We start from the raw sequence: 23,937 nt of genomic DNA, 5'->3' as shown, positions 1-23,937 counted from the left end.
AGGTCAGCACGACTGCCTTTTCCTCAACTTTAGCAACTCTTAGAATCTTGCCCAGAACAGGTTTGACCCCAGGTGAGCTGAGGGTTCTGAAGGCCTGAAGCCCTTACCACCACCTGGTCCAACAGGTGAAACCAGCAGGACGCCCAAGGTGACGGGATAAGTGAATTTGAAAATAAAGGGCTAGCACTCAACAGACCAACTCTTATAAAAGGCACAGGATTAGGGAGTTGTCTCCCTAATCCAAGGGACAGAGGAGAGCCATCAAAGTAAGTAGTCAAGGGAGACAGTATGCAAAGGCCAAGTAAAGAGGAGAAGGATCCGTTTACCCTGCGCCTTAAAGGGATCACAGGCAAATACAGCTGGACAGGGCCGGAGGGGGACAACAGGAAGAAGCTGCAGGCTCCATCCTGGGGTCAGTCATCCCACAGAAGCATGGGGGTAAATACAGACAAAGTGGATGAGGAGCTAACGTTGTTCTGTGCAGGGTTGGGGGTGGCAGGGGATCAACACACGCAAAGAAAGGTACGGCTAAGTTCCCCGGGATTTGGTCTTTTGTGGTCCCCAGTCTTCTGGCTCTGAGTCAATGATTCCTGACAGGCCCTGCTCCCATTCCCCTTCCAAATCTAAGAGACTTTTCTGGAGGACAAAGAGAGTGCTTGCCAAGAAAGGCTACACCCAACTCACAGCTGAGCACCCAGGGGCCCGAGTGCTGGCTCAGCGAGCTTCCACACATGCCACAGGGCCTGGTCCCTGGGAACAGGTTCCTCCATGCCCAGGGCGTGCTCTAGCAGCCAGGAAGGCTTATGGGCGTACTAACATTCCATCTCACATTTCCCAGACATTCTCACCTCTTGGCCCTCTGTGATCCTGAACTCTGGAACCTCCCTTTGTGCCATTCACCTTATACCTCTGGACAACACATAGCCCCTTCCTCCCTCCCTCCCACTTCACCTGACCAGCACCCACCATACCTCTGCCCCCGCCCAGCTGCAGATGCCAACACTCCCATTCCCAGCATGGACACACCCTCATCCTGAGGCTTCTCAGCTCTCCTCCCCAAGACACCGCAAACCACCACCACCATGCAGACCTGGCTGCCAGGCAAACTCCCCAGTCTCCAGTACCCACGGGAACAGGACCAAAACTTCTCCACTTTCCTCAAGTCCCTACCTTTCTCCTGCTACCCTCATTCCCAACGGAAGACTGGCTTCCTACATCTCAGAAAACAAGTCTCTTAGGCATGAAACCCCTTGGCTTCCCTCCCTTCCATCATTTTCCCCCTCTCCGCCTTGGGCCATCTGGGAGGAAGGGAGGTCCCACCTCTTTGTCAAGGATCCTGTCCCCTCCAAGCACTAGCCTTCCCCATCACCCCCAGTTCCTTGAATCTTCCAGTCTCCCCTCACTTCTAACTCCTTCCTTCCCTTTATTCTACAACATGCAAATCATCTAAAAAACCCCTGCACCCTGCTTTCTCCACCTCAAGCTACCTGCCTGTGCTCTCTTCCTCTTAACCTCTTAAATTCCTGAAGCTGGCAGCCCTATTTCTACTTCCTCACCTGCTCTCCCCTCCTCAAGCCGTTAACTCCATGAGTGTTCACGTCCGTGTGCCACAGCTGTCCTGCAACTGCCTGATTTTCAAATCAGATACCTACTTGGTCTTTTTGCAAATGCGTTTCTCTACATCATCTGACATAGTTAACAGACCTGAGTTTTGCCTTCCTTGACACTACACTCCTCTTTTTTCCCCCCCTTACAGGCAGAGTCTTTGCTCTGTTTCCCAGGCTGGAATGCAGTGTCACCATCATTTCTCACTGCAACCTTCAACTCCTGGGGCTAAGTAATCCTCCTGTCTCAGTCACCCAAGTGCTAGGACTACAGGCATGGGCCACCATGCCCAGCTAATTTTTTTTTTTTAATAGAGACAGTAGCTCACTATGTTGACCAGGCAAGTCTTGAACTCCTGGCCTCAGTGATGCTCTCACCTAAGCTTCCCAAAGTGCTGGGATTAAAGGTGTGAGCCACCGCACCTGGCCTACACTTTTTTTAATTTGCCTGTTTTACTCACTCTTTTACCCCTCCTCTCATTGGCTCCTGTCCCCTAACACATGCATCCAGGACATACGGGTATATTTTCCCAAGTCCCTTCTTAAGATCTCCTTGCTCTATGCAGTGGTTTTCTTTTTCATTAAATGTTTTATTTTAAGAAAACTGTAGGCCGGGCGCGGTGGCTCACGCCTGTAATCCTAGCACTCTGGGAGGCCGAGGTGGGTGGATCGTTTGAGCTCAGGAGTTCGAGGCCAGCCTGAGCAAGAGCAAGACCCCATCTCTACTAAAAATAGAAAGAAATTATATAGACAGCTAAATATATATATATATAGAAAAAATTAGCCGGGCATGGTGGCACATGCCTGTAGTCCCAGCTACTCGGGAGGCTGAGGCAGGAGGATTGCTTGAGCCCAGGAGTTTGAGGTCGCTGTGAGCTAGGCTGACGCCACGGCACTCACTCTAGCCTGGGCAACAGAGTGAGACTCTGTCTCAAAAAAAAAAAAAAAGAAAACTGTAGGTTCACACATAGCTGCAATAATGTGAGAGTATCCTGGATATCTTTTACCCATTTTCTCCTAATGGGAACATCTTACAAAACTACAGCACAATATCTCAACCAGGATATTGACATTGATACAGCTAAAACACAGAGTGGTTCCATCACCACAAAGATCCCCTGTATCAGCGTTTTATATACAAGTCACTTCCTTACCCGTCCTCCAACTAGTGGCTTTTAAAGATGGAAATATCTAAAGCACTTGGGTAGCTTTGTCTTAAACTTCTCACACCCACTAGGGGAACATATCAGAATTGCAGACTGGAGGGAAGCTGCCCAGATAATTCCCACACATGCTCAATTGAGAATGACTGCTCACGCTCCCTCACTATTCAGTATCAGATACTACTGTAGTTTTATTTTTTCTAGTAGACGCTTGCAGAACCTGGATCTGAGGCCTTATGTTCTCCAGAGCAGCCGCTGAGTATATGTACTGGCCTGCAAGCTACCACCACCAGAAAGTCTCACTGCTACCAACGCCAACCTCATCCAGCTTCTCTAGCCTGAACCTGGTCCTTTTCGTCTTCTATCTAACTGCTGCGGTTCATTCACTCATTTACTGAATGTATATTAACTCCTAGAGGGTCCAGGGAAGTGATGGGACATGATGCTCATTTACCCACCTGGCCTAGAAAGTCCCAGAACACTCCACATTACCAGGCTTCTGGGCCTTAGCAGGGCTCACGGTACTCATCAGTGCTACATGTGTCTGTCTCCTTCAGCCTTCAGTGACCCCCCTGTAAAGTGAGTTCCCATTCTGTCTCCCTTGACTCCCCACCACTCCCACACTCACACACGGGGAGGCCCCACGTATGGAAACACCCTCCTAGGAAAATCAGGAGCTCCTCACCTCACAGTAAACAATGTCTGCTCCATAATCCAGGGCAAGCAGCCGCATTGGAAGAGTCCCTACCCGAACCATCGGGGCTAAGATGAGCTTGTTGTGGTAGCACAGAGAGAGGCTATTCACAATCATTCCTCCTCTGCCACAGCCTGAACAAATGGAAACAAGAGTCAGAAATGCAAATGGAGAAAGTTTCTTCTATTATCCAGGGCAGGCTTGCCTTCTTCCTTCCAACACACAGTAGTTTGTTTTCCTTTTCCCTGGTCATAAAAAGGATACATGCACATTCATTCATTTAACAAATATTTATTAAGTGCCTAGTCGTGCCAGTCGCTGTCCTAGTCTCTTGGGATACATTAGAGAACAAAACAGACAAAAATCCCAGCTCTAGCAGAGTTTTCATTCTAGCAGGAGAACGCAGGCAAAAAACAATAAGCATAACAAATAAATAAACAAATGATATAGTATGTTGGGAAACTGGTCATGCTATAGAATAAAAAATAACGAGGAGAAGAGAGAGTGAAAGTGCTGTGGATGGGCTGCAACTTTAGAGAAGCTGAGGTAGGTATCACTGAGAAGATGAGATCAGAGCGAAGATTTGAGTTAGCCCAGTTGGTATCTAAAGGGAGAATGCATAGCGGAGGAAACAGCCAGTGCAAAGGCCCCGAGGCAGGAGCCTGCCTGGTGTATTAGAGGAACAACAAGGAGGCCAGTGGGATTGGAGGAGAATAAAATAAGTCAAATACACGATGTAACAGCAGTGAGAAGACAGGAGACAATGGTCAGATCACACAGGGCCTGTAGCACACTCTAAGGGCTTTGATGGTTCTGCATGCAGTGAGCCAGTAAAGGGTTGTTAAGCAGAGGAGTGGCATGATCTGCTTCACGTTTCCACGTGACAACACTGACTACAGCATTAAGAACACATTGGGGGGACCAAGAGTACACGTAGGAAAGCCAGTTAGAAGGCGATTCAGTAACCAATGTGAGAGATGATGGTGGCTCAGACCAGAGAGCTGCTAATGAAGGCAGTCAGAAGCAGTCACATTCTAGAAATACTTTGAAAGTGGAGCCAATAAGAAGGAAAAAAAAAAAATAAAGAAAATCAAAATCCTATGTCCCAAAGAGTACTATTAATTTATTTATCCTAACCAAATACGGTATCATCTAAACCTGCAGTCCACAGCCCCCAGGCTGCGGACTGGTACTGAACTGTGGCATGTTAGGAACCAGTCCACACAGCAGGTGAGCAGCAGGTGAGAGAGCAATGCTTCATCTGTATTTACAGCCATTCCCCCTGGCACGCCATTCCCACAGCACCCCACCCACCCCCTCCGTGGAAATATTGTCCTCTAGGAAACTGGTCCCTGATGCCAAAAAGGTTGAGGACCACTGATCTAAAGAGTCACAAAGCTAGCTGGGTGCGGTGACTCATGTATGTAATCCCAGCATTTTGAAAGGCCAAGGCAGAAGGATCACTGGAGACCAGGAGCTCAAGACCAGCCTGAGCAACATAGTGAGAACTTGTTTCTAGAAAAAATAAAAAAATTAGCCAGGTGTGCTATAATCCTAGCCTCTTGGGAGGCTAAGACAGGACTGCTTGAGTCCAGGAGTTCAAGGTTGCAGTAAGCTATAATCACACCACTGCATTCCAGCCTGGGCAACAGAGCAAGACCCTGTCTCCAAGAAAAAGAAGGAAAAAAAAAAAAAAATCACAAACCTGGACAAGGATTCTCTGCTCAGAGTTAGTGAAACTGTCTCCCCACCTCCAGCCTGGCTTCTGCCTCCACCACTCACCAAAACCGCTCTGATTAAAGACACCAATGACCTCAAAGTTGCTCAATCTCCTAGATCCTTATCTCAAGAACAGCACGTTATTTCATTTTGCTAACAGCAAATGACATGACTGAGCCTTCCTGGGCTCCCCTGACCCCACACTCCTGGTTTTCCTCCCACCTCTGTCCCCTCCTGAAAAGTATCCTTTGCTAGTTTCATCTCCTCTACTCACATGTGGAAATTCCTCCTTCGTCTTGGGTCCTTTTCCCTTCTAATTCCACACATTCTCCCTCACAAATTTATCTACTCCCACCAATTAAAATATCAGCTATTTGCTGGTGATCTCTAAGTATCACCAGTATCTCATCAAAAGTACCTCTACCCCATTCCAACTGCTCATGACACACCCCACCCTGGATGTCTTGTGGGGATCTGACACTAAATATGGACAAAATTAAGTCTTAATCTTCCCTCCCAAGCCTCCTTCTCTGTCATTTATTGATTCAACATAGGCCAGGTACTGTGGCTGGCACTACACATAGAACTCTGAGGGGAAAAAATGATACAGTAGAAGACAGGGCTGTATGAGGGGAACTTACAGCCGTGTGTGACAGTACAACTGCGCACGGTGCTACGAAGGAGCAGGTGCGTGAGGCTATGAGAGCTCATCTCGGCAGGGAAGGGACTGGTGAGGGGTGAGGACGGATTCTCTTGAGAAATAATCTCTGATCCAAAGTCTAAAGTGTGGGTGTTAACCCTTCAACACATGGGGGGAACCTCTCTCCCATTTCACTTATAGCATCTCCATTCACCCAGTTACCCGTAACCCACATTCCCCACACCCAGTACATCACTAATTCCTATTGAAATGACCTTCAAACCTAAACTCTAACCCACCTTCTTTGCTCCATCTCCACCACCACCGCCTCACACCAAGACACCTCGTGTTCACCTCTTTTTTCTTTTTATTTCTTTTTTTCTTCTTTTTAACATCTGAAAGCTGAGAACTGTGCTCACCTCTTGCCAGGACCTCAGCACTCCCCACATCTACCCTCGCCCCCTCCCATCCCTCTCTCCGCAAGAGCCAGCATGGCACCTTAGAAAGGCAGCTCTGACACCGCTCTCCCGTTTGTACCCTTTAGTGGCTTCCACTGAGTTTAGGACAAATCCCCAAACCCTTCCAATGGCCACAAAGCTCTGCAGGATCAGTCCCCACCCACCTTCCAGCCCCACCTTGCACCCCTCCGCCTCCCTCTCTCCGCTCTGGCCACCCTGGCCGCCTTTTACAGTCTCCCACACCAAGCTGTCTGCCGTCCTGGGGCCTGCCCACCTGCAGTTCTCTGTCTGGAACACCTTCCCAGACTCACTCACGCACGCCTACACTAGGGTCTCCTTGTCCTTGAAGGCCCCCTTTGTGAAGATGCGTCTCTATTAACATAATCAACTTCGGGCCCCTGGTCACCCGTTCCTTTCCAACACCCTGTACTTCTCTCTCTATGGCTCAGTTACAATCCACGTGTCCACACTGACCAGTGGGGTTTCTTGTTCAACCCCCAGCTCCCCTTCTAGACCACCAAGACAACAAGCTCCACAGGACGGGAGCACAGCTGCTGAGTTCACTGCCAGGTTCCCAGCACTGAGTCCAGCGCCTGGCCTTGACTGGTGTGACTTGTGAGGTGTGACTGAACACTCACCTCTCTGGTGGCTGAGAGGACACCCTCTCGTAGGGTGTTTGGTCTGGGTACTCCCTCTGGCACACTGTCAGAGGTGCCTGACGTGTCCTGCCTCCCAGGCTCCTCTCAGAAGAACTAGACAGCCCCACGCCTTTTCCAGGAACTGCTACAGCCACTCACCCAGGTCACACCCAGATCACTGTTTTAGTCACTCATCCTCAGACAATCTCTTGTGCCTTTCCTTTTAAGGGCAGGTGTCCTCTGTTACTCCCAATTTCTTTCCCAGACAGTAACCTTAACTTCAGTTACAGGGACACAATGTCCTGTCAACCAATGAAAAAGATATTAGAGAAAAATATCTCCAAATATGCTGACTGCATTCAAGAACAAGAAAAAAGGATTACAACTCAGGATGCAGGAATGGCAAATGACACGTGCATCCAGCAAGGGAAGGTTAAAAGGAAGCTTTTATTGGCAAACAAGGGGAGGTTCATGTAAGATGCTTAGAAACAGAGTTTATTGGTTCCAGAGTCTCAAGGCCAAAGCTGTCCTTGGTTCATGGGTAAAGATGGTATTACTGGACAAGTGTTATTTTGAGAGCATATTATCTGAATCACTGCAGGCCTGAAGAATGTCTAGTGATAAACCTTGTCATACAGATATACCTATATGTGCAGAACCTATAAGCCGTGCAAAGCAGGAGATCTGAGAAAGACGTGACGGGATTTCTTGAGGGGTTTGTAGAAATCCCTTGAAAACAGTTATCTCAGACACAGAAGCACGAGCCCCCTCTTCTTTGTGCCTTCGCAGACCTATTTTGTCTGGGTCTGACAAAATTGATTTCATCCTAGTATCTGCAAATATCACAATCCCGTTAATTATAATGCTTTCAGATTAAACATGACACTATTCAGGGAAAACAGTGAGTGGAAAAAACTTTACCATTCCCCTTCCATGTCAATTTCCCCACAGACTAAGACCTTGCTTAAAAAGCAATGTCTTTACAAGTTTAGAGTTAAAATCAAAGTCAGCTCGGATTATATATTTAGAGAATTATCCAATCTCCCACTCAAAACATGTGTGAATGAGAAAAAACTAAAATGATCTACTATATTTGTAAGAGAAAGAGGTGATATATAGTGTTTCATGGTTAAGACCCTGAGCTCTGGAATCAGACAGACTTTCACTGGAAACCCAGCTGTTGCCCGGGCAGTTTAATTAACCCAGATGAGCCTCAGCTTCTCCTTCTGGAATATGAGGCTCCAGGAGAACCTATGTCAGGGCAGATGCCGTGAAGAGTAAATTCCATGATGTACAACAGTTCCCAGCACACAGTAAGGGCTTAATAAGTATGAACTGCTCCTATCATCACACTTTCACACTGTCAACACACTCCGATGTCTACCGTCATATCAACAAATATCTACCAGCTCTTTTACGATCAAAGCAGTGTGTGAGCTGAAAGGAATGGAAAGAACTAAGCTCTTGACCTCAAGGAGTTTCTCGGCTCTACCCCTGACATCATCCAACAGCTGAACCAGGACAACAGTCTCCAAACCAGCCTCTCTCTGCCTCCAGGCTCATCACGCCCATCCATGCTCCTCCCAGCAGCAAGAGGAGGCTTTCTACACACAAATCAGGATGTGATATTTCCATTCCTGAAAGCCTTTCCCACTGTCCTTGGGATTAAGTCTACGCTCTTTCACATCGCAAATAAGGTCTGCTCCCTAACCTGCATTCAAAGATGAGAGCCTCATCTTTCATCACTTGCCTCCTGCCCTCTTAACTCCTCCACGGTAAGCTTCAGATAGTCTAAATTTATTTCTACTTCCCCAGCCTGGGCTGCTCTCTCAGTACAGACTCTCTGAACAGGCTGCTCCTGCCTAGGAGCCACATCCCTCTTCCTCCACCTGGCTGAATCCCACTAGACTTTCAGAACCTCAGTATAGACATCACCTCCTCCAGGGAGCCTTCTCTCACCCACATCTCCCAAACGCTGGGTAAAAGCACTATCTCTGAGCTCACTCCTGTCCTGGCATGGAAAGTACAAGAGTAACTATCTGTCAATTAGCCTCCTTCATGACAAGGTGACGGCAAGCACTATGCCTTGTTCACCGCCAGATCCTTATCACAGAGCATACAACCTGGCATAAGGTAGGCACTTAGTGTTTGCCATAAAAAGAAGTTAACAAGCCAAGAGCAAAGAAAGCTATGATTCTCTTCATGCTTCAGCCACAGAGGAGCTCTAGCACAGCCAATGTGCACTGAAAGTGCCTTGCCCTCCCTCAAGTTTGGTTTCAGAGGAGACGAACAACTACTCCATTCCCTTCCTTGCCCAGAAAAGGACTACAAGCCCTTTATCCAACGTGCACGGGAGTCGCCACTTGAGTGAACAACATTCAGGTAAGGAAGCAGCAGGAGTTGAAGTTGGGCCAGATCTGGACAGTGATGGGGAGATAATCGGTAGGCAACAGGGATGCAGCAGTGGCCTTGAGTCAGTGGGCGACATAGCCACAGCTGTGCTTTAGTGAGATCACTCAGGCAACAGATGATGGACTGGGGGGCAAAGACAAGAAGGAGGCAGGGGGTTGGGGTAGAAAGGGAGGCAAAGGGTCCAGGTACACTACAGAGGCAAGGGCTGAAGAGAGAACGGTCAGCACCTGCACAACAGTCCTGCTACAGGTAGGAAAACAGAGGGACAGCGAAAGAATACTAACAGCACTTTTTATTTTTGCATTGCCTTAAAATTCCCAAAGTGCTTCATTTATAACAGTGATTTTCAAGCCTGGCTACAGATTAGACTCATCCGGAGAGGTTTTTAAAAACACCAATTTCTAGGCCTTACCCCACACCAATTAAATCAGAATGTAAACTACACGAGGGCAGGGATTTTGTCTGTCTGCCTCTGTTGGAACAGTGCCTGGCACATACATGATGCTGAGGAAATATTTGTTGAAGGAATGACTATACAATTATTAACTGAGATCCAAGGAACATACCAAGTTCCTGCTCCCAGGAGGTTACATTTTTCTCACAATAAGTAAACCCTTTCTATTTCTTTTTTTTTTTTTTTGAGACAGAGTCTCACTCTGTTGCCCAGGCTAGAGTGAGTGCCGTGGCGTCAGCCTAGCTCACAGCAACCTCAAACTCCTGGGCTCAAGCGATCCTCCTGTCTCAGCCTCCCGAGTAGCTGGGACTACAGGCATGCACCACCATGCCCGGCTAATTTTTTCATATATATTTTTAGCTGTCCATATAATTTCTTTCTATTTTTAGTAGAGATGGGGTCTCGCTCTTGCTCAGGCTGGTCTCGAACTCCTGAGCTCAAACGATCCGCCCACCTCGGCCTCCCAGAGTGCTAGGATTACAGGCGTGAGCCACCACGCCCGGCCAACCCTTTCTATTTCTAAAACACTACCAATAATACATGTCTGAATGACAACTGGAAGCTACTCAGTGTCTACTATGAGCAGGAGGAAAAGAGAGGGGCCTTAGGCAGTGTCAAATGAAGTGACAAGAAGAAATTTAGGGACATGGGCAGAGCGACAGGCTCAAACTCTACCCCTGTGAGATTTTGAGGTAATCACATTGTAAGGGCTCAAGTGTAATGAGAAAGCAGCTATAGCTATAAACTATCCAGCTACTCACCCTGAAAATTTGAATGAAACCCAAAGGCACATACATACCTATTATTTTTTTCTGACAATTTCTTCTATGTATCTGTTCTGGTTTGGTGCAAAGCAATTCCTTGTTTTATATCTGAAAAACAGTGCCACATGGAAATGGATGAAATCTATCAGGTCACAGATTAAGGAACTACTGTATTTTGAAGAAGGAGACATCAGTTCTTGGAAAGAATCATAAAAGTAGCATAGAATCACAAAATCTTGGGGTATCCTTTATATCAACTTCCCTCAATCATATCACCAACTAGTGGTCATTCGGCCTATACATAAACTTTTCAATGACCGACAACTCACCACTCTCAAGCCAGATCTGGACAATTGTAGCTGCCACAGTGGTTCTTCATATCAAGTTCAGAAGCTGTCTCACTGTCACCATAGGTTCTAGTTTTGTCTTCTGGAGTAATACACCCCAGAGCTCATCTCATCCTTCCATCTGGCATATTCCTCAAATACAAGAGAACATATCCTTCTCCCTAAACATCTCTTCTCCAGCTTCACCCTCTTCAATCACTCCTTCTTGTGTTTATGACTGTCAAGGGCCGTAGGTTCCTGATCCTAAGATCATGATAAGCATTGGCATCATTGTGCCTACTATAGACTCTGGGGATGGGGCAGGGCCAGTGCAAGAGTTTGACAAATGTGCCTATGTGAAGTGAGAGAACCTGTGGTAACCTCAGCCTCTCTTCAGTCTTCATCCTCCACCCGAGTTTCTCAATAGTGCACTACTGAATTTTGGGCCAGATAAATCTTTCTTGTGAGGGGTTGTCTTGAGCATTGTATGACGTTGAGCAGCTTCCAGTACCACTTCCCCATATATGACAACTGAAAATGTCTTCAGCCATTGTCAAATGTGCATGTGGGCCTGGGGGTGGGGGAGGAAAGAAAGAGCTAAATTACCCTCACTAGAACCAACACTATGTCCAATGACTGTTCACTCATCACTACTCAACACTCTCTCCTCCACTGATTTGACTGGCAACTCTCCAAAAAGTTTACTCATGTATCACAATGGTACTTTTAAAAGTTTGTAATCTTTATAATGGTATTTGATGAACTAAAACCCTTTCTCCAGATGTTAAGAACCTCCTGGGTAGTTAATCCATAAACATTTACCTTATCTCCCACCCCAAGCATGGCAAACTATAGAGAAGATCAGACACCCATTTTTCAGATCTGTTCAAGAAGTACAAATAGGCCGGGCACGGTGGCTCACACCTGTAATCCTGGCACTTTGGGAGGCCGAGGCGGGTGGATCGTTTGAGCTCAGGAGTTTGAGACCAGCCTGAGCAAGAGCGAGACCTCATCTCTACTAAAAATAGAAAGAAATTATATGGACAGCTAAAAACATATAGAGAAAAAATTAGCCGGGCATGGTGGCACATGCCTGTAGTCCCAGCTACTCGGGAGGCTGAGGCAGGAGGATCGCTTGAGCCCAGGAGTTTGAGGTTGCTGTGAGCTAGGCTGACGCCACGGCATTCTAGCCCAGGCAACAGAGTGAGACTCTGTCTAAAAAAAAAAAAAAAAAAGAAGAAGAAGTACAAATAGTGTAGTTCTTATTATTGCAATCTGAAAACTTAAATTCAAGTAAAATATTCTGCCTGGCCAGGGCTATGTGAGTAAGCCACATACCTGATCACTTCATAGGGGTAGCAGGACCCTCCTTACTGCTATTCAAACAACTTAAGTCAGTGGAGGTGAGCAGGCTACAAAACTGGTGAATTCAGGATGAGAAGTTGGGAGGGGTGACAAGGGAGTGGAGAATGAACCTTGGCCAAAAAGGAAGGGAAACAGTGTGAAGAAAACATGACTCTGCTAGAAATAAAGCCTGAGGACCTTACCTCTCACTTGAGAGACAGAATAAGTTGAAGACCACCTGCTAGCACGCTTGGCTCTCAGCCAGAGGGGTGGTGGGGTTGAGCCTAGATCTCTGACTCTCCACCCTTGTCTGGGCCCCTAGACCTGACCATTCATTCAGACTCTCAACACACGTATTCCAGATCTTGTGCAGGGACCACATCCGGGAAAACATCACTGCACCCTCGGAGTTTACTGAGGGAGTCCCACACTGGACAGGCTATCACAGGGACAATGAGAAACGACAAAAAAGAATCGCAGGGACCAGGTACTCCATTGCCAGAAGCACTCCACCCTCCTGGTCCATGGGGGTCAAGGCCCCACCGCCTCCTTGTATCGCCGGCCCCAATCCTGCCTCCACCGCGCTCCCTTCCTCAAGGTTGGCCCAATTCTGGAAGTCGCCAACCGGTGTACGAACCTACAGACCTCGCAGCTGAACTCTGAAGATTTTCCCTCCTTGCTCACGCTTCTCCAGCTCCTCAAGCCTTACTGAGCCGCGCCAGCCACCGTACGCGAGGCGGCGGCGCGTCCGTGACGTCACTGCTGTGAGCCTTTTCTGCACCATAGCGAGTATGGCTCTAGCGCAGCGGCTGCGGGTGCTGTCGCTCACGACTCGGTTGCTCCTGACGCCCCGACGGGACCTGGCGGTCCGCGGTCCCGACGAGCCCCTGCCGGTGGTGCGCATTCCGCTGGCTCTACAGCGGCGGCAGGAACAGCTGCAGAGCAGGCGGCGGAGCTGCCGGACGCCGGTGCTGGTGCGACCTGGACCGTTGCTGGTCTCGGCGCGGCGGCCCGAGTTTAACCAGCCCGCGCGCCTCACGCTGGGCCGCTGGGAGTGCGCGCCGCTCGCCTCGCGTGGCTGGAGGAGTCGGCGCGCGCGTCGGGACCACTTCTCGATCGAGCGCGCGCAACGCGAGGCGCCAGCGCTGCGGAACCTCTCGTCCGAGGAGGGCAGCTTCGCGGACCTGGGTCTGGAGCCCCGTGTGCTGCGCGCACTCCAAGAGGCTGCGCCCGAAGTGGTTCGGCCCACAACCGTGCAGTCAAGCACCATCCCCCCGCTACTTCGCGGCCGCCACATCCTCTGCGCCGCGGAAACTGGCAGTGGCAAGACTCTCAGCTACCTACTACCGCTGCTTCAACGGCTTGTGGGGCGGCCAAGCCGCCCAAGCCTGGACTCCCGCCGTATCCCTGCTCCCCGAGGCCTGGTCCTTGTGCCTTCCCGAGAATTAGCCGAACAGGTGCGGGCCGTGGCCCAGCCCTTGGGCAGCTCCTTGGGCCTGCAGGTGCAAGAACTAAGGGGAGGCCACGGCATGCGTAGGATCAGGCTGCAGCTATCCAAACAGTCTTCAGCAGATGTGCTAGTAGCCACTCCCGGGGCTCTGTGGAAGGCCCTGAAAGGTCGGCTGATCAGCCTGGAGGGGCTCTCCTTCTTGGTGTTGGACGAGGCAGACACGCTGCTGGATGAAAGCTTCCTGGAACTGGTGGACTACATTTTAGAGAAGAGCCATATAGCAGAAGGCCCAGCTGATTTGGAAGACCCCTTCGATCCCAAAGCTCAGTTAGTGCTGGTGGGAGCCACATTTCCCGAAGGTGTAGGCCAGTTGCTGAGTAAGGTTGCCAGCCCAGACTCTCTCACCACCATCACCAGCTCCAAGCTCCACTGTATCATGCCTCATGTCAGACAGACATTTATGAGGTTGAAGGGAGCAGAGAAGGTGACTGAGTTGGTGCAGATCCTCAAGCATCATGACAAAGCAGACAGGACTGGGCCTTCAGGAACTGTCCTGGTGTTCTGTAATAGCTCTAGCACTGTGAACTGGCTGGGATATATTCTGGATGACCACAAAATCCAACACTTAAGGCTTCAGGGGCAAATGCCAGCCTCAATGAGGGCAGGCATCTTCCGGAGCTTCCAGAAGGGCTCCCGAGACGTACTTCTCTGCACAGACATAGCCTCTCGGGGCCTGGACAGCATCCATGTGGAGCTGGTTGTCAATTATGATTTCCCCCTCACCTTACAAGATTACATCCACAGAGCAGGGAGGGTGGGCCGTGTGGGGAGTGAGGTTCCAGGCACTGTCATCAGCTTTGTAACCCATCCCTGGGATGTGAGCCTCGTTCAGAAGATTGAGCTGGCAGCTCGCCGAAAGAGAAGCCTTCCAGGACTAGTGTCCTCAGTGAGAGAGCCATTGCCTCAGGAAAGCTGATTTTGGCTAGGTTAAAAGTGCTGCCAGAACAAGAATCTTTCCCAGTGTCCTGGGCGTGTAAGCACACTTCTCAGTTGGAGGCTCTGGGCTGCCCTGTCACCTCCATGAGGGCCAGATGAGCTGGTATATGACTGGGAAGGGTAAGCTACTGAGGATGGCTCTCTGTAGTCTTTCACATGACATATGAAAAATAAACTGGATTTTTTTTACTTTGTATCATGTCAATTTCTACTAATGGTGATTTTATGTGTCTCCCCTAGTAATAATTACCACTGGAGCAGCATTTAGTGGATTCTGAGGATTCACACCCCAAACCTCCACATTTATAGGACAAAGGCTCTTTTAGTTGATGTTTTAATTTGTAAACACTTAGGTTTTATCTTCTGCCGCCCAAAAGGTATGTATTAAGGCCCCAGGGGCAGGGAAGTGGGATGTGACCAACAATAGAATTTTTCCTCACCAACCTGGCAAGGCAAGCTTGGGCACTCGGTGAAATCACTGTGAGAAGTACTGGCAGAAAAGTAAAAAGCAGACTGACACAGAAGTATTGCTTATTGTGTGCTTCCAGGCTCTGCCTTCTATCCCAACTCTTAGTGGTGGAGGAAGAGGGGTGATGATTAAACTGTTTTACAAAACTGGCAAAATAGCACATAGCATTCTCTTGCTGTCTCCTGGCTGCCAGTGTCTGTGGGATTATATAAGCTTTTCTTGGAGTAAAGAACAGTTGAGAATCAAATATATTCCACAAAACAAAAATACTTGCATGCTGAAAAGGATAAGGTGGCACAGGACAGAAACAGACCCAGGGCAGCATTTGCCAAAAGAATATTGCACTGAATATGCAATTACAGCTCTCCTTCTCATACGAAGATACTAAGACAAAGGCATTAAAGAACATGGGCAAGATCATACAAGTAAGTAGGATTGAATCTAGTCTGTTTGCACCAAGGGTTCTGTTCTTTACTATGCTAGCTTTTCTCAAATGTGATTCTTGTGTAAAATAACTATCCATCTCTCTTTTCCTGGGATATTCTTTCCTTTTTTTGCTTGGTGTAGTTTTTAATAATGCCTGCTTTGACTCTCCCAGTTTAGACAATTTGGTCACTCTATCCATAGATCACTGTAGTAGAACTGCCCAGGAAACATTAAAAGTGCAGATTCTTGGACCCCAAGAATCTCCCAGATAGGATTGAGCTCTCTCAGAGCTGGACCAAGAATCCTATTTTTGTAAGCTCCTCAGGAGATTCTCAGGGACTCCTAAATTGATAAACCATTTCTATGCTGTGCTGCTTTCACCAGAGTCCCAGTCAGATCTCAGTGAGGCCTTCAGTACCCCTGCCAGATGTGAGGGATGCTCCCAAACACATACTCTCTCCAGAGGCTTGGAGAATGTGTCATGCTGGCCCTCCTGCCAGGACAAATCTCCCTGGGAGCCCTCCCCTTCAAATTTAACCTCCTACCATTCCCCCCACAGACTGCTCCAATTGGGCCTTGACTTCTGTCCTAACATACCACACTAATTCAAGCAACTTGTGGGGGAAGGTGCTATGATTCTCAACCAGAGTTGGCTGACCTCCAGAATAGTTCACGCAGTCTCTACTACCTGGGTGCATCCCCTTTGCAATAGCCCTGCTAAATAAATATTCCATGTTTGCTTTTTCAAGGCCAGTAACAGGGAGCCCCCTCCTAAAGGTTATGTCTTTTTGCCAGGAAGTTCTTGGCCACAATGAACCACAGGCTGCTCCCAGTGTGGGCCTGAGCAGGCTAAGGGCAGAGTTGTCCATTTCCTCCTGTGAGTCGGACCAAATGCTCTCTCAGTAACACCTCTGCACAGTGTGGACCTGGCTCTCCTCCTGGGCTGCTCCTGGGCCACACCTCATCCTGTCATGGTGAGGGGACTTCTTGACATTGTTTGCCTTTTGTGAACAGAGGAGAGTGTAATCATAAGGTTGCCATTTTGTATTGTGAACTTGTCATTAATTCGTTTTGAATTTCATGTTTCAGGTTCACCAAGCCTAAGCAACATAGTAAGACCCCATGTACACAAAAAATACAAAAATTAATCAGGTGTAGTGGCTCGCATCTGTAGTCCCAAGTACTCAGGAGGCTGAGGCAGGAGGATCGCTTGAGCTGAACAGTTCAAGTTTGCAGTGAGCTATGATGATCCCACTGCTCCCCAGCCTGGGCAACAGAGCAAGACCCTGTCTCAAACAAAAAACAAACAAATAAAACATCATTCCCACCTTGTGAAGTCAAATTTGAGACCCTCATTTTGCCTTGGAGCTCCTTTAACATCCCTCCCAGTGTTCATCACCTTGAAACGTGATGAGCTTGTCCTCGTGCTCGTATCACCAATGAATATGGAGCCACACGTGAAACCCTACTGTTAAGCACAATGTCTCTCTACTGCCTGTGTGGCCTTGGCCAGGCCCCCAACCTCTTGGAATTTTTGAGTCCTCAGTTGGAAAAACGTGAGGGTTCTATGAATTTACATTTGAGGCATAACAAGGTTGGGTAGAGCTTCCCTGTGCTTTTATTCTCTCCAACGGGAATGTCTGCCTATTATTTCCATGTGTCCTGATCTCACTTGCCCTTCAGATGCACCTCCAAGGGGCCTGCCCTGATCCCCTAGTCCATCTAAATCTCTGCCTCTCCAACTGTTGAATGCTTAGGGTCAGGGCCTTGCAACCTAGATGCCTCTTAATCTTGCCTCTCTGGCCAATCTCAGAATTTGAGTGTCTCTTGCCCTTCTGGGGTCACTGGGGCTGTCTGTGCCGGCCCACAGGTGTGCTCCACAGGGAGTGGCTACTTGACTAGGGCTTGGGTGGGAAGGGCCATATATGAGGGCCCAGGCAGGGTTCCTCTCTGCCTCTGCCCTACTCTCCTCCACAAATCTCCAAGGGCCTGAAGCCTGCCCCTCCACTCACAGATTGCTTACGTGACCTCACTGGGCAGTGATGACCTCACAGACCTTCTCAGTTTCCATGGCAGGGTAACTACGGAAACATGGTACCCTTGGGGAAACTGCCCCACCATTTCTCTTCGAGATACCAATCTATTTGGTTGCCTGAGAGAGAATGTCTGACCGGATCTTATACATTAACTCTAACTTGTCCTCTGTCCCCTGGGAGGGCTGCATGGCAGGTAGGCATCTGGACAGGAGGCACTGGTGTGCACACAACCTCACCTGGCTGCCACTTTTGGGCTTGCCCACCCCTCCAGAACTTCCCTAGCCACATGTACTATCAGTGGCCTGGGGCCACCTCAGGGACCCACAGTGTTCCTGCTCACTGCTGAGGGCAAGCGAAATGCCAGCTCTGAGCAAGTGTTCCTAAAGGTTCTCATCTTTTCAAATTGAGCCTTCCCTTTTGAACACAAGATGCTTCCAGTCAGACCCTTTCCTGACTGGCCTCTTAGCAAAAGCCAAATGTGGTTTTGCGGGCAAGTGACAAATGAAGCAGTTTGAGGCAGAGTTGTCAAGGGACGCTCATGAACCTGACCCCAGACCCAGGCACCTTTGCTGTGCTGTCCTAAAGACACATCCCAGTCCCAGCCCTGGGGACAAGGACGACATCACTTGGCTGGGAAGAAGGGAGAGCCAAGGGGAGTGACTGAGCGCAGCTGAGACTGGAGGCCTGAGGAAGTGGTGTCCCAGGAGGTTGGGTGGATGTGACAAGGCTTCTTGAGACTAGACATGGTACCCAGAGTCTGGCTCTGACCCTCCTGGTCACTCTGCTTCAGCATTTGGCCTTCAGAAAGTGTTAGAAAATCTAGATCAAAGTATCCGAGGGCTAGAGTTCAGTGTGGGTGAAACAAGCTGTATGAATGAGGCCCAAGAGGAGCTGCCGAGGTGGGAGGGGTTCTTGCCTGATTTACATTAGACCATTTATCCAGAACATGAAAACCACTTCCATGAAATCCTCAGCAGTGACAGACCATAAGAATGTTTCCTCGGTTGTGGAAGGGAGAGACCGAGAGGGTCCCGACTGCAATTATTTTGAGGTTCTACTGCTCTCTCCGGGAACGGGGAGGACATCCTGCTCTGCTGCTGCCACAGCTCCAGGGAATTGCTTTTGCAGCCAGTGTCCCATCTCTAGGGGACCCATAGGGGTGACAGACTAAGGCTGTGTTTGGGATGCCAAGCAGATGACAGGGCTTCAGCCAGGTGCAGGAAGAGATGTGAGGGGACATCCTGGCAGCACAGTGTATACAGCAGATGTGCCTGATCAGTTCTGCTTTCCTTTCCAGCACCACTGCCTCCCGCTTGCCCGCCTCTGCATGGCTACTACCACCTCCTGTACCGAGGGCGTGGAGAAACCCAGGTGGGCTGGCACGGGGAGACGTACTGCCTGGGTGGCGGCTACCGGCTCTTTGGGGATGCTCCTTTGGCCACACCAGCAAAGGCGGAAGCAGAGAAGCCAGCCCCCAGAGCCCCCATCCCACCTCCGGAGAAACGCCGGGCTCCCAAGAGGCGCCGGGCTGTGGAGGAGGGAGAGGAAGGCCTGGGTTGCCCTGGCCCCAAAATTCGGCGTGTGGTCCTTGGGGATGCTCCTTGGGCCACACCAGCAAAGGCCAAAACAGAGAAGCCAGCCCCCAGCGCCCCCAGCTCACCTCTGGAGAAACGCCGGGCTCCCAAGAGACGCCGGGCTGTGGAGGAGGGAGAGGAAGACCTGGGTTGCCCTAGCCCCAAAATTCGGCGTGTGGTCCTTGGGGATGCTCCTTGAGCCACACCAGCAAAGGCCGAAGCAGAGAAGCCAGCCCCCAGAGCCCCCATCCCGCCTCCTGAGAAACGCCGGGCTCCCAAGAGACACTGGGCTGTGGAGGAGGGAGAGGAAGACCTCGGTTACCCTAGCCCCAAAATTCGGCGTGTGCAACATCGCCCCAGGAGCCTGGCCCGCAGGAAGGTTGCTCGCTGAGCCACTCTGCAGAAAGAGCCAATGTTGAGCTCCCTGAAACACCTGAAGCCTCTTCTGCAGTGACCGCCACATTCCACCACTGGAGATACAAGCTCAGCCATCTGCCTAAGCCTTCCTGAGCCAGGAGCCCCTGTCCATCCTAACTGGCCCTGCACACGGAGCCTCAGAAACTGAGGCTGCTTTGAACATTCCAGGGCCAAAGCTGACCTGGAAGAACACCTAATGGTCCTCTACTCAGTCCTCTCGAGTTCCTCCTGGGGCAGCGAAAGGAAAGTCTGCACCCTGCTAGTCGAGGACTCAGGTGCAGAGGAGGGTGCAGAGCAGCCTTGCAGGGGCCGGTCCACCAGATGAGCTCCTGCTCTGACTCACTGCCGGCAACCACCAGCACACACCAAGAGGGATTAGGCTTCCTGAAACTGCTTGAACAAATTGGGGCTACCCACCACAGGGGGGAGCCTTCTGCCTGGGGTCTCAGGAGGCAGAATAGAGAGACCCAGGGAGACCTGCTACCTGGAGCAGGAACGATATGGAGAAAGTCAAGCAACACCCTGAGGCTCACAGGGTCCTGTATTCCCAGCCCTTTATGGCCCCAGTGGGGTCCCTATTGTTCAATAAAAGGATTTTTTCTAGCAGTGTTTGACTTGAAATTCAGCTTTGTTCCAATACTAAGCCCCAAGCCTCCCTGTTACCTTGAAGTACATTCCTACATGGAAAAGCTGGTCCTGTAGGACCTTCTGCCTTCAAATAGACCCTGGGGTGCAGTTTCCAACTGTGTGACTCCTGTAATGACAGCAGAACCCAGACAGATTCCTTAAGAAATGGAGAGCCTGATGATGAGTGCTTCCCTCTCTGTGTGTGTGTAAGAGAGGAGGAGCAAGACGAAGAAGATGCTGTCCCATCTATCAGCCACTCATCCATCCATCCATCTGTTGAAGTATCTATTGACCAGCCTCTGTGCTAGTCACTTGGGAAATATTGTTGAATGAGATGATCCTATAACCAGCTCCATAAGCAAGAAAACATTAATAGTTTTTTTTTGTAGTTCTTTTATGTTTCAAGTTCCCAGGCCCATAACATTTGCTGACCAGAACTTTGTAACTTTCTGGGGCATCTGAGGCCTCAGGCCTGGGCCTCACCTTGGGGGACATCCAGGAGTACTCATCATTGTTGATGCCAATGATGCTGGGGACAGGCTGGAAGTCCGCAGAGGCCAGCAGCTCTTGGGGGTGCCTGGGCAGGAAGGCCCCATCCACCATGCCAGGGATGATCTGGAAGGCCTGAGGGGGCGTGTAAGGTCAGGGAGCCAGGTCGCCTCCCAGACATTTTCTGATGGCCTCTGAGTGCCTTCTGTCCCGTCCTGGCCTATCCCAGGATGCTCACATCCGCCTGGGAGATCTTGTGCCAGGTTAGCTCGCCCTGGCCTCCATTTCACCCAGGGCTATGTGGACACCAGGGCATGGAGATGAGGGAACGTGCCCAGGCAGTACGAGGACACCCAGCCACCTGCCCCATACCCCACCTGCCCTTTCGTCCACACCCGCATCCATTTAGCCCGACCTTGTTAATAGCCAGAATCTCCTCTTCGCTCTTGCCTCGCAGGCAGTCCACCAGGGCCTTGGAGTCAACCCTGTCACAGGCAGACAGGTTGGCCACCATCTGTAAAGTCACCGGGCAGGAGCTGGCTCATCCTTCCAGGTAGGGGAAAGGAGTTTTCCCAAGACCCTGGCTGGGGGCAGGGGCATCCCAAATCTCACAGGGTATTGTGTGTGGATTCCTGCAGTTTTGAAATTGTTCCAACTTCCTCGATGGCTCTGCCCACGATGGGGATCCCCCTGGGTGGCAGCTTTGCAGGCCACAGAATGTACCCAGCCTCTGTAATGGCAGAGCTGTGTGGTTCTGACCATCGAGCCCCTCAGGAATCCCCAGGTAGGTGGCAGTTCCCGAGGCACCCCGATGGTCCTTGCTCTGTCGGTCTAACAGACAGAGGCTCTCAGAGGGAGGTGACAGGGCAGCAGGTCTGGGCTTCCAGAGCTGAGGGCACTCACCCTGGAGACCCTATCAGATGAGTTGGCGATGAGGCCAGACAGGGTCTCGCTCTTGCTCAGGCTGGTCTTGAACTCCTGAGCTTAAACGATCCACCCGCCTCGGCCTCCCAGAGTGCTAGGATTATAGGCGTGAGCCACTGCACTCGGCCTAGACTGTTTTCTAAAGTGACTGAATCATTTTACATTGCCACCAGCAGTCTATGAAGATTTTGATTTCTCCACTTCCTGGCCAACATTTGTTTTTCCATTCTAGCCATCCTAGTGGGTGTGAGGTGGTATCTAATTTTGATTTGATTTGATTTGCATTTCCCTAAGACCTAATGGTGTTGAGCATCTTTTCATATCTTGTCAGCCCTTTCTATATATTCCTTGAAGAAATATCTACTCAGATCATTTTCCCATTTTAAAAATTGAGTTTTTGTTGTTGTTGAATTATAAGAGCTCTTTATATCTTCTCAATACAATTCCCTTATCAGATATATGATTTACAAATCTTTTCTCCCATTCTGTGATACTGTCTTTCAATTTCTTGATGGTATCCTTTGCAACATAAAAGTTTCTGTCTCTCGCTCTCTTTTTTTTTTTTTTAAGATCAGGGTTCTGCTTTGTTGCCCAGGTTGGAGTTCAGTGCTGCCAACATAGCTCACTGTAACCTCGAACTCCTGGGCTCAAGCAGTCCCCCTGACCTCAGCCTTCCGAGTAGCTGAGATACAGGCATGCAACAGTACACCCAACTAAGTTTTTTATTTTTTGTGGAGACAGGCTCTTACTTATTGCCTAGGCTGCTTTCAAACTTCTGGCCTCAAGCCATCCTCCCATCTCAGCCTCCCAAAGTGCTAGGATTACAGGCATGAGCCACTGCACCTGGCCAGTTTTTCATTTTAATGAAGTCCAAATTACCTACTTTTGTTTTGTTACTCATGCTCTTATCTAAGAATCCTTTACTAAACCATGACAATTTACCTCTATGTCTTCTAAGAGTTTTCCAGTTTTAACTCTTACATTTAGGTATTTGATTCATTTTGAGTTAAATTTTTTTTTTGAGACAGTCTCCCTCTGTTGCCCGGGCTAGAGTGCCGTGGCGTCAGCCTAGCTCACAGCAACCTCAAACTCCTGGGCTCAAGCGATCCTTCTGCCTGAGCCTCCCGACTAGCTGGGACTACAGGCATGTGTCACCATGCCCGGCTAATATTTTATATATAGATTTTTAGCTGTCCAAATCATTTCTTTCTATTTTTAGTAGAGACAGTGTCTCGCTCTTGCTCAGGCTTGTCTCGAACTCCTGACCTCGAGCGATCTGCCTGCCTCGGCCTCCCAGAGTGCTAGGATTACAGGCGTGAGCCACTGCACCGGGCCTTGTTTTTGGTGTTTTTTTTTTTTTTTTTTTTTAGGCGAGACAAGTAAGAGTTAATTTTTGTATATAGTGTGAAGTAAGGGTCCAACGTTATCCTTTTGCATGTGACTATCTAGTTGTCCCAACACCATTTGCTGGAAAGACTATTCCCTCCCTCATTGAATGGTTTGCCACCCTTGTTGAGAATCAGTCAATCATAGACACGTGGGTTTATTTATGGACTCTTAATTTTATTCTGTTGATCTGTATGTCTCTCTTACGCTGGTACCACGCTCTCTTAACATTATACCATCTCTTCTTCCTAAGCTTTGAAATAGGGAAGTGTGCATCCTTCTCCTTTGTTCTTTTTCAAGATAGTTTTGGTTATTCTAGATCCCTTGCAATTCCATATAATTTTAGAATCAGTGTGTCAGTTTCTACCAAGAAGTTAGCTGAGACTCCAGTTAGCTGGCATTGAATCTGTAGATCAATTTGGCAGTATTGCCATGTAAACAATGTTAAGTCTTTTTTTAAATTATTTTTTAATATATGGAACACTTCACAAATTTGTGTGTCATCCTTGCTTAGGGGCCATGCTAATCTTCTCTGTATTGTTCCAATTTTAGTACATGTGTGGCCAAAGCGAGCACAACAATGTTACGTCTTTTGACCCAAGAATATGCAATATTTTCCCATTCATTTAGATCTACTTTAATTTCTTACAGTGTTTTGTAGTTTTCAGAGTATGTGTCTGGACTTCTTTTGTTAAACTTATTCTTAGGTATTTTATCTTTTTTAATACTATTGTATTAATACTATTGTAAATGAAATTGTTTTTTCTCAATCTCAGTTTTGAATTGTTCGTTGGTAGTGTAGTGAAATACAATTGACTTTTGAATGTTGATATTATACCTTGCAACACTGCTGAACTTCTTTATTAGTTCTGACAGTTTTTCAGTGGATTCCTTAGAATTTTCTATATGCTAATCATGTCACCTGGG

The 23,937-nt window shown here is 48.9% G+C and overlaps 3 protein-coding genes and 1 non-coding gene across 7 annotated transcripts in view; 2 read left to right on the top strand and 2 right to left on the bottom strand.

Moving 5' to 3' along the window:
* The window catches only part of DUS2 (dihydrouridine synthase 2), a 36,261-nt gene extending 23,335 nt beyond the window's left edge, over positions 1-12,926 (bottom strand). Inside the window, exons 1-3 of one of the 4 annotated variants that reach the window (XM_069497962.1) lie at positions 12,862-12,902; positions 10,582-10,654; positions 3,453-3,595 (exon numbers count right to left, since the gene is read on the bottom strand). In XM_069497962.1, coding sequence (XP_069354063.1) covers positions 3,453-3,578 — 126 coding nt within the window. In that variant the 5' untranslated portion in view covers positions 3,579-3,595; positions 10,582-10,654; positions 12,862-12,902. Of the gene's footprint in view, positions 1-3,452; positions 3,596-10,581; positions 10,655-10,875; positions 10,926-12,853 lie in introns of those variants that run through there. The other 3 variants (XM_069497961.1, XM_069497965.1, XM_069497963.1) reach the window with 3 other exon arrangements.
* An 81-nt stretch (positions 12,927-13,007) lies between these two features.
* On the top strand, positions 13,008-14,958 carry DDX28 (DEAD-box helicase 28). Its single transcript, XM_069456305.1, has one exon. The coding sequence runs from the start codon at positions 13,008-13,010 to the stop codon at positions 14,640-14,642; it is 1,635 nt and encodes a 544-aa protein (XP_069312406.1). The 3' UTR covers positions 14,643-14,958.
* A 2,686-nt stretch (positions 14,959-17,644) lies between these two features.
* On the top strand, positions 17,645-20,088 carry DPEP2NB (DPEP2 neighbor). The gene is made up of 3 exons (XM_069456503.1): positions 17,645-17,786; positions 18,891-19,142; positions 19,479-20,088. The coding sequence occupies exons 1-3, from the start codon at positions 17,720-17,722 to the stop codon at positions 19,556-19,558; spliced, it is 399 nt and encodes a 132-aa protein (XP_069312604.1). The 5' UTR covers positions 17,645-17,719; the 3' UTR covers positions 19,559-20,088.
* Positions 20,089-23,479: 3,391 nt separating this feature from the next.
* Positions 23,480-23,588, bottom strand: LOC138374092 (U6 spliceosomal RNA). The gene has a single exon (XR_011231362.1). It is a non-coding gene; the product is annotated as a U6 spliceosomal RNA (small nuclear RNA).
* Positions 23,589-23,937: the final 349 nt, after the last annotated feature.

This window comes from Eulemur rufifrons, chromosome 23, assembly GCF_041146395.1.
Source record: "Eulemur rufifrons isolate Redbay chromosome 23, OSU_ERuf_1, whole genome shotgun sequence".
In the NCBI taxonomy this organism is placed as follows: Eukaryota; Metazoa; Chordata; class Mammalia; order Primates; family Lemuridae; genus Eulemur; species Eulemur rufifrons.
This window is presented reverse-complemented; position numbering and strand designations above follow the sequence as displayed.

What these genes read in the sequence shown, in the direction of transcription:
- DDX28 (XM_069456305.1), top strand. Translation starts at nt 13,008, where the DNA reads ATGGCTCTAGCGCAGCGGCTGCGGGTGCTGTCGCTCACGACTCGGTTG.
- DPEP2NB (XM_069456503.1), top strand. Translation starts at nt 17,720, where the DNA reads ATGTCTGACCGGATCTTATACATTAACTCTAACTTGTCCTCTGTCCCC. An exon ending in CTGGGAGGGCTGCATGGCAG is followed by an intron (nt 17,787 to 18,890) that starts GTAGGCATCTGG and finishes TTTCCTTTCCAG; the next exon opens with CACCACTGCCTCCCGCTTGC. An exon ending in TGTGGAGGAGGGAGAGGAAG is followed by an intron (nt 19,143 to 19,478) that starts GCCTGGGTTGCC and finishes AGGGAGAGGAAG; the next exon opens with ACCTCGGTTACCCTAGCCCC.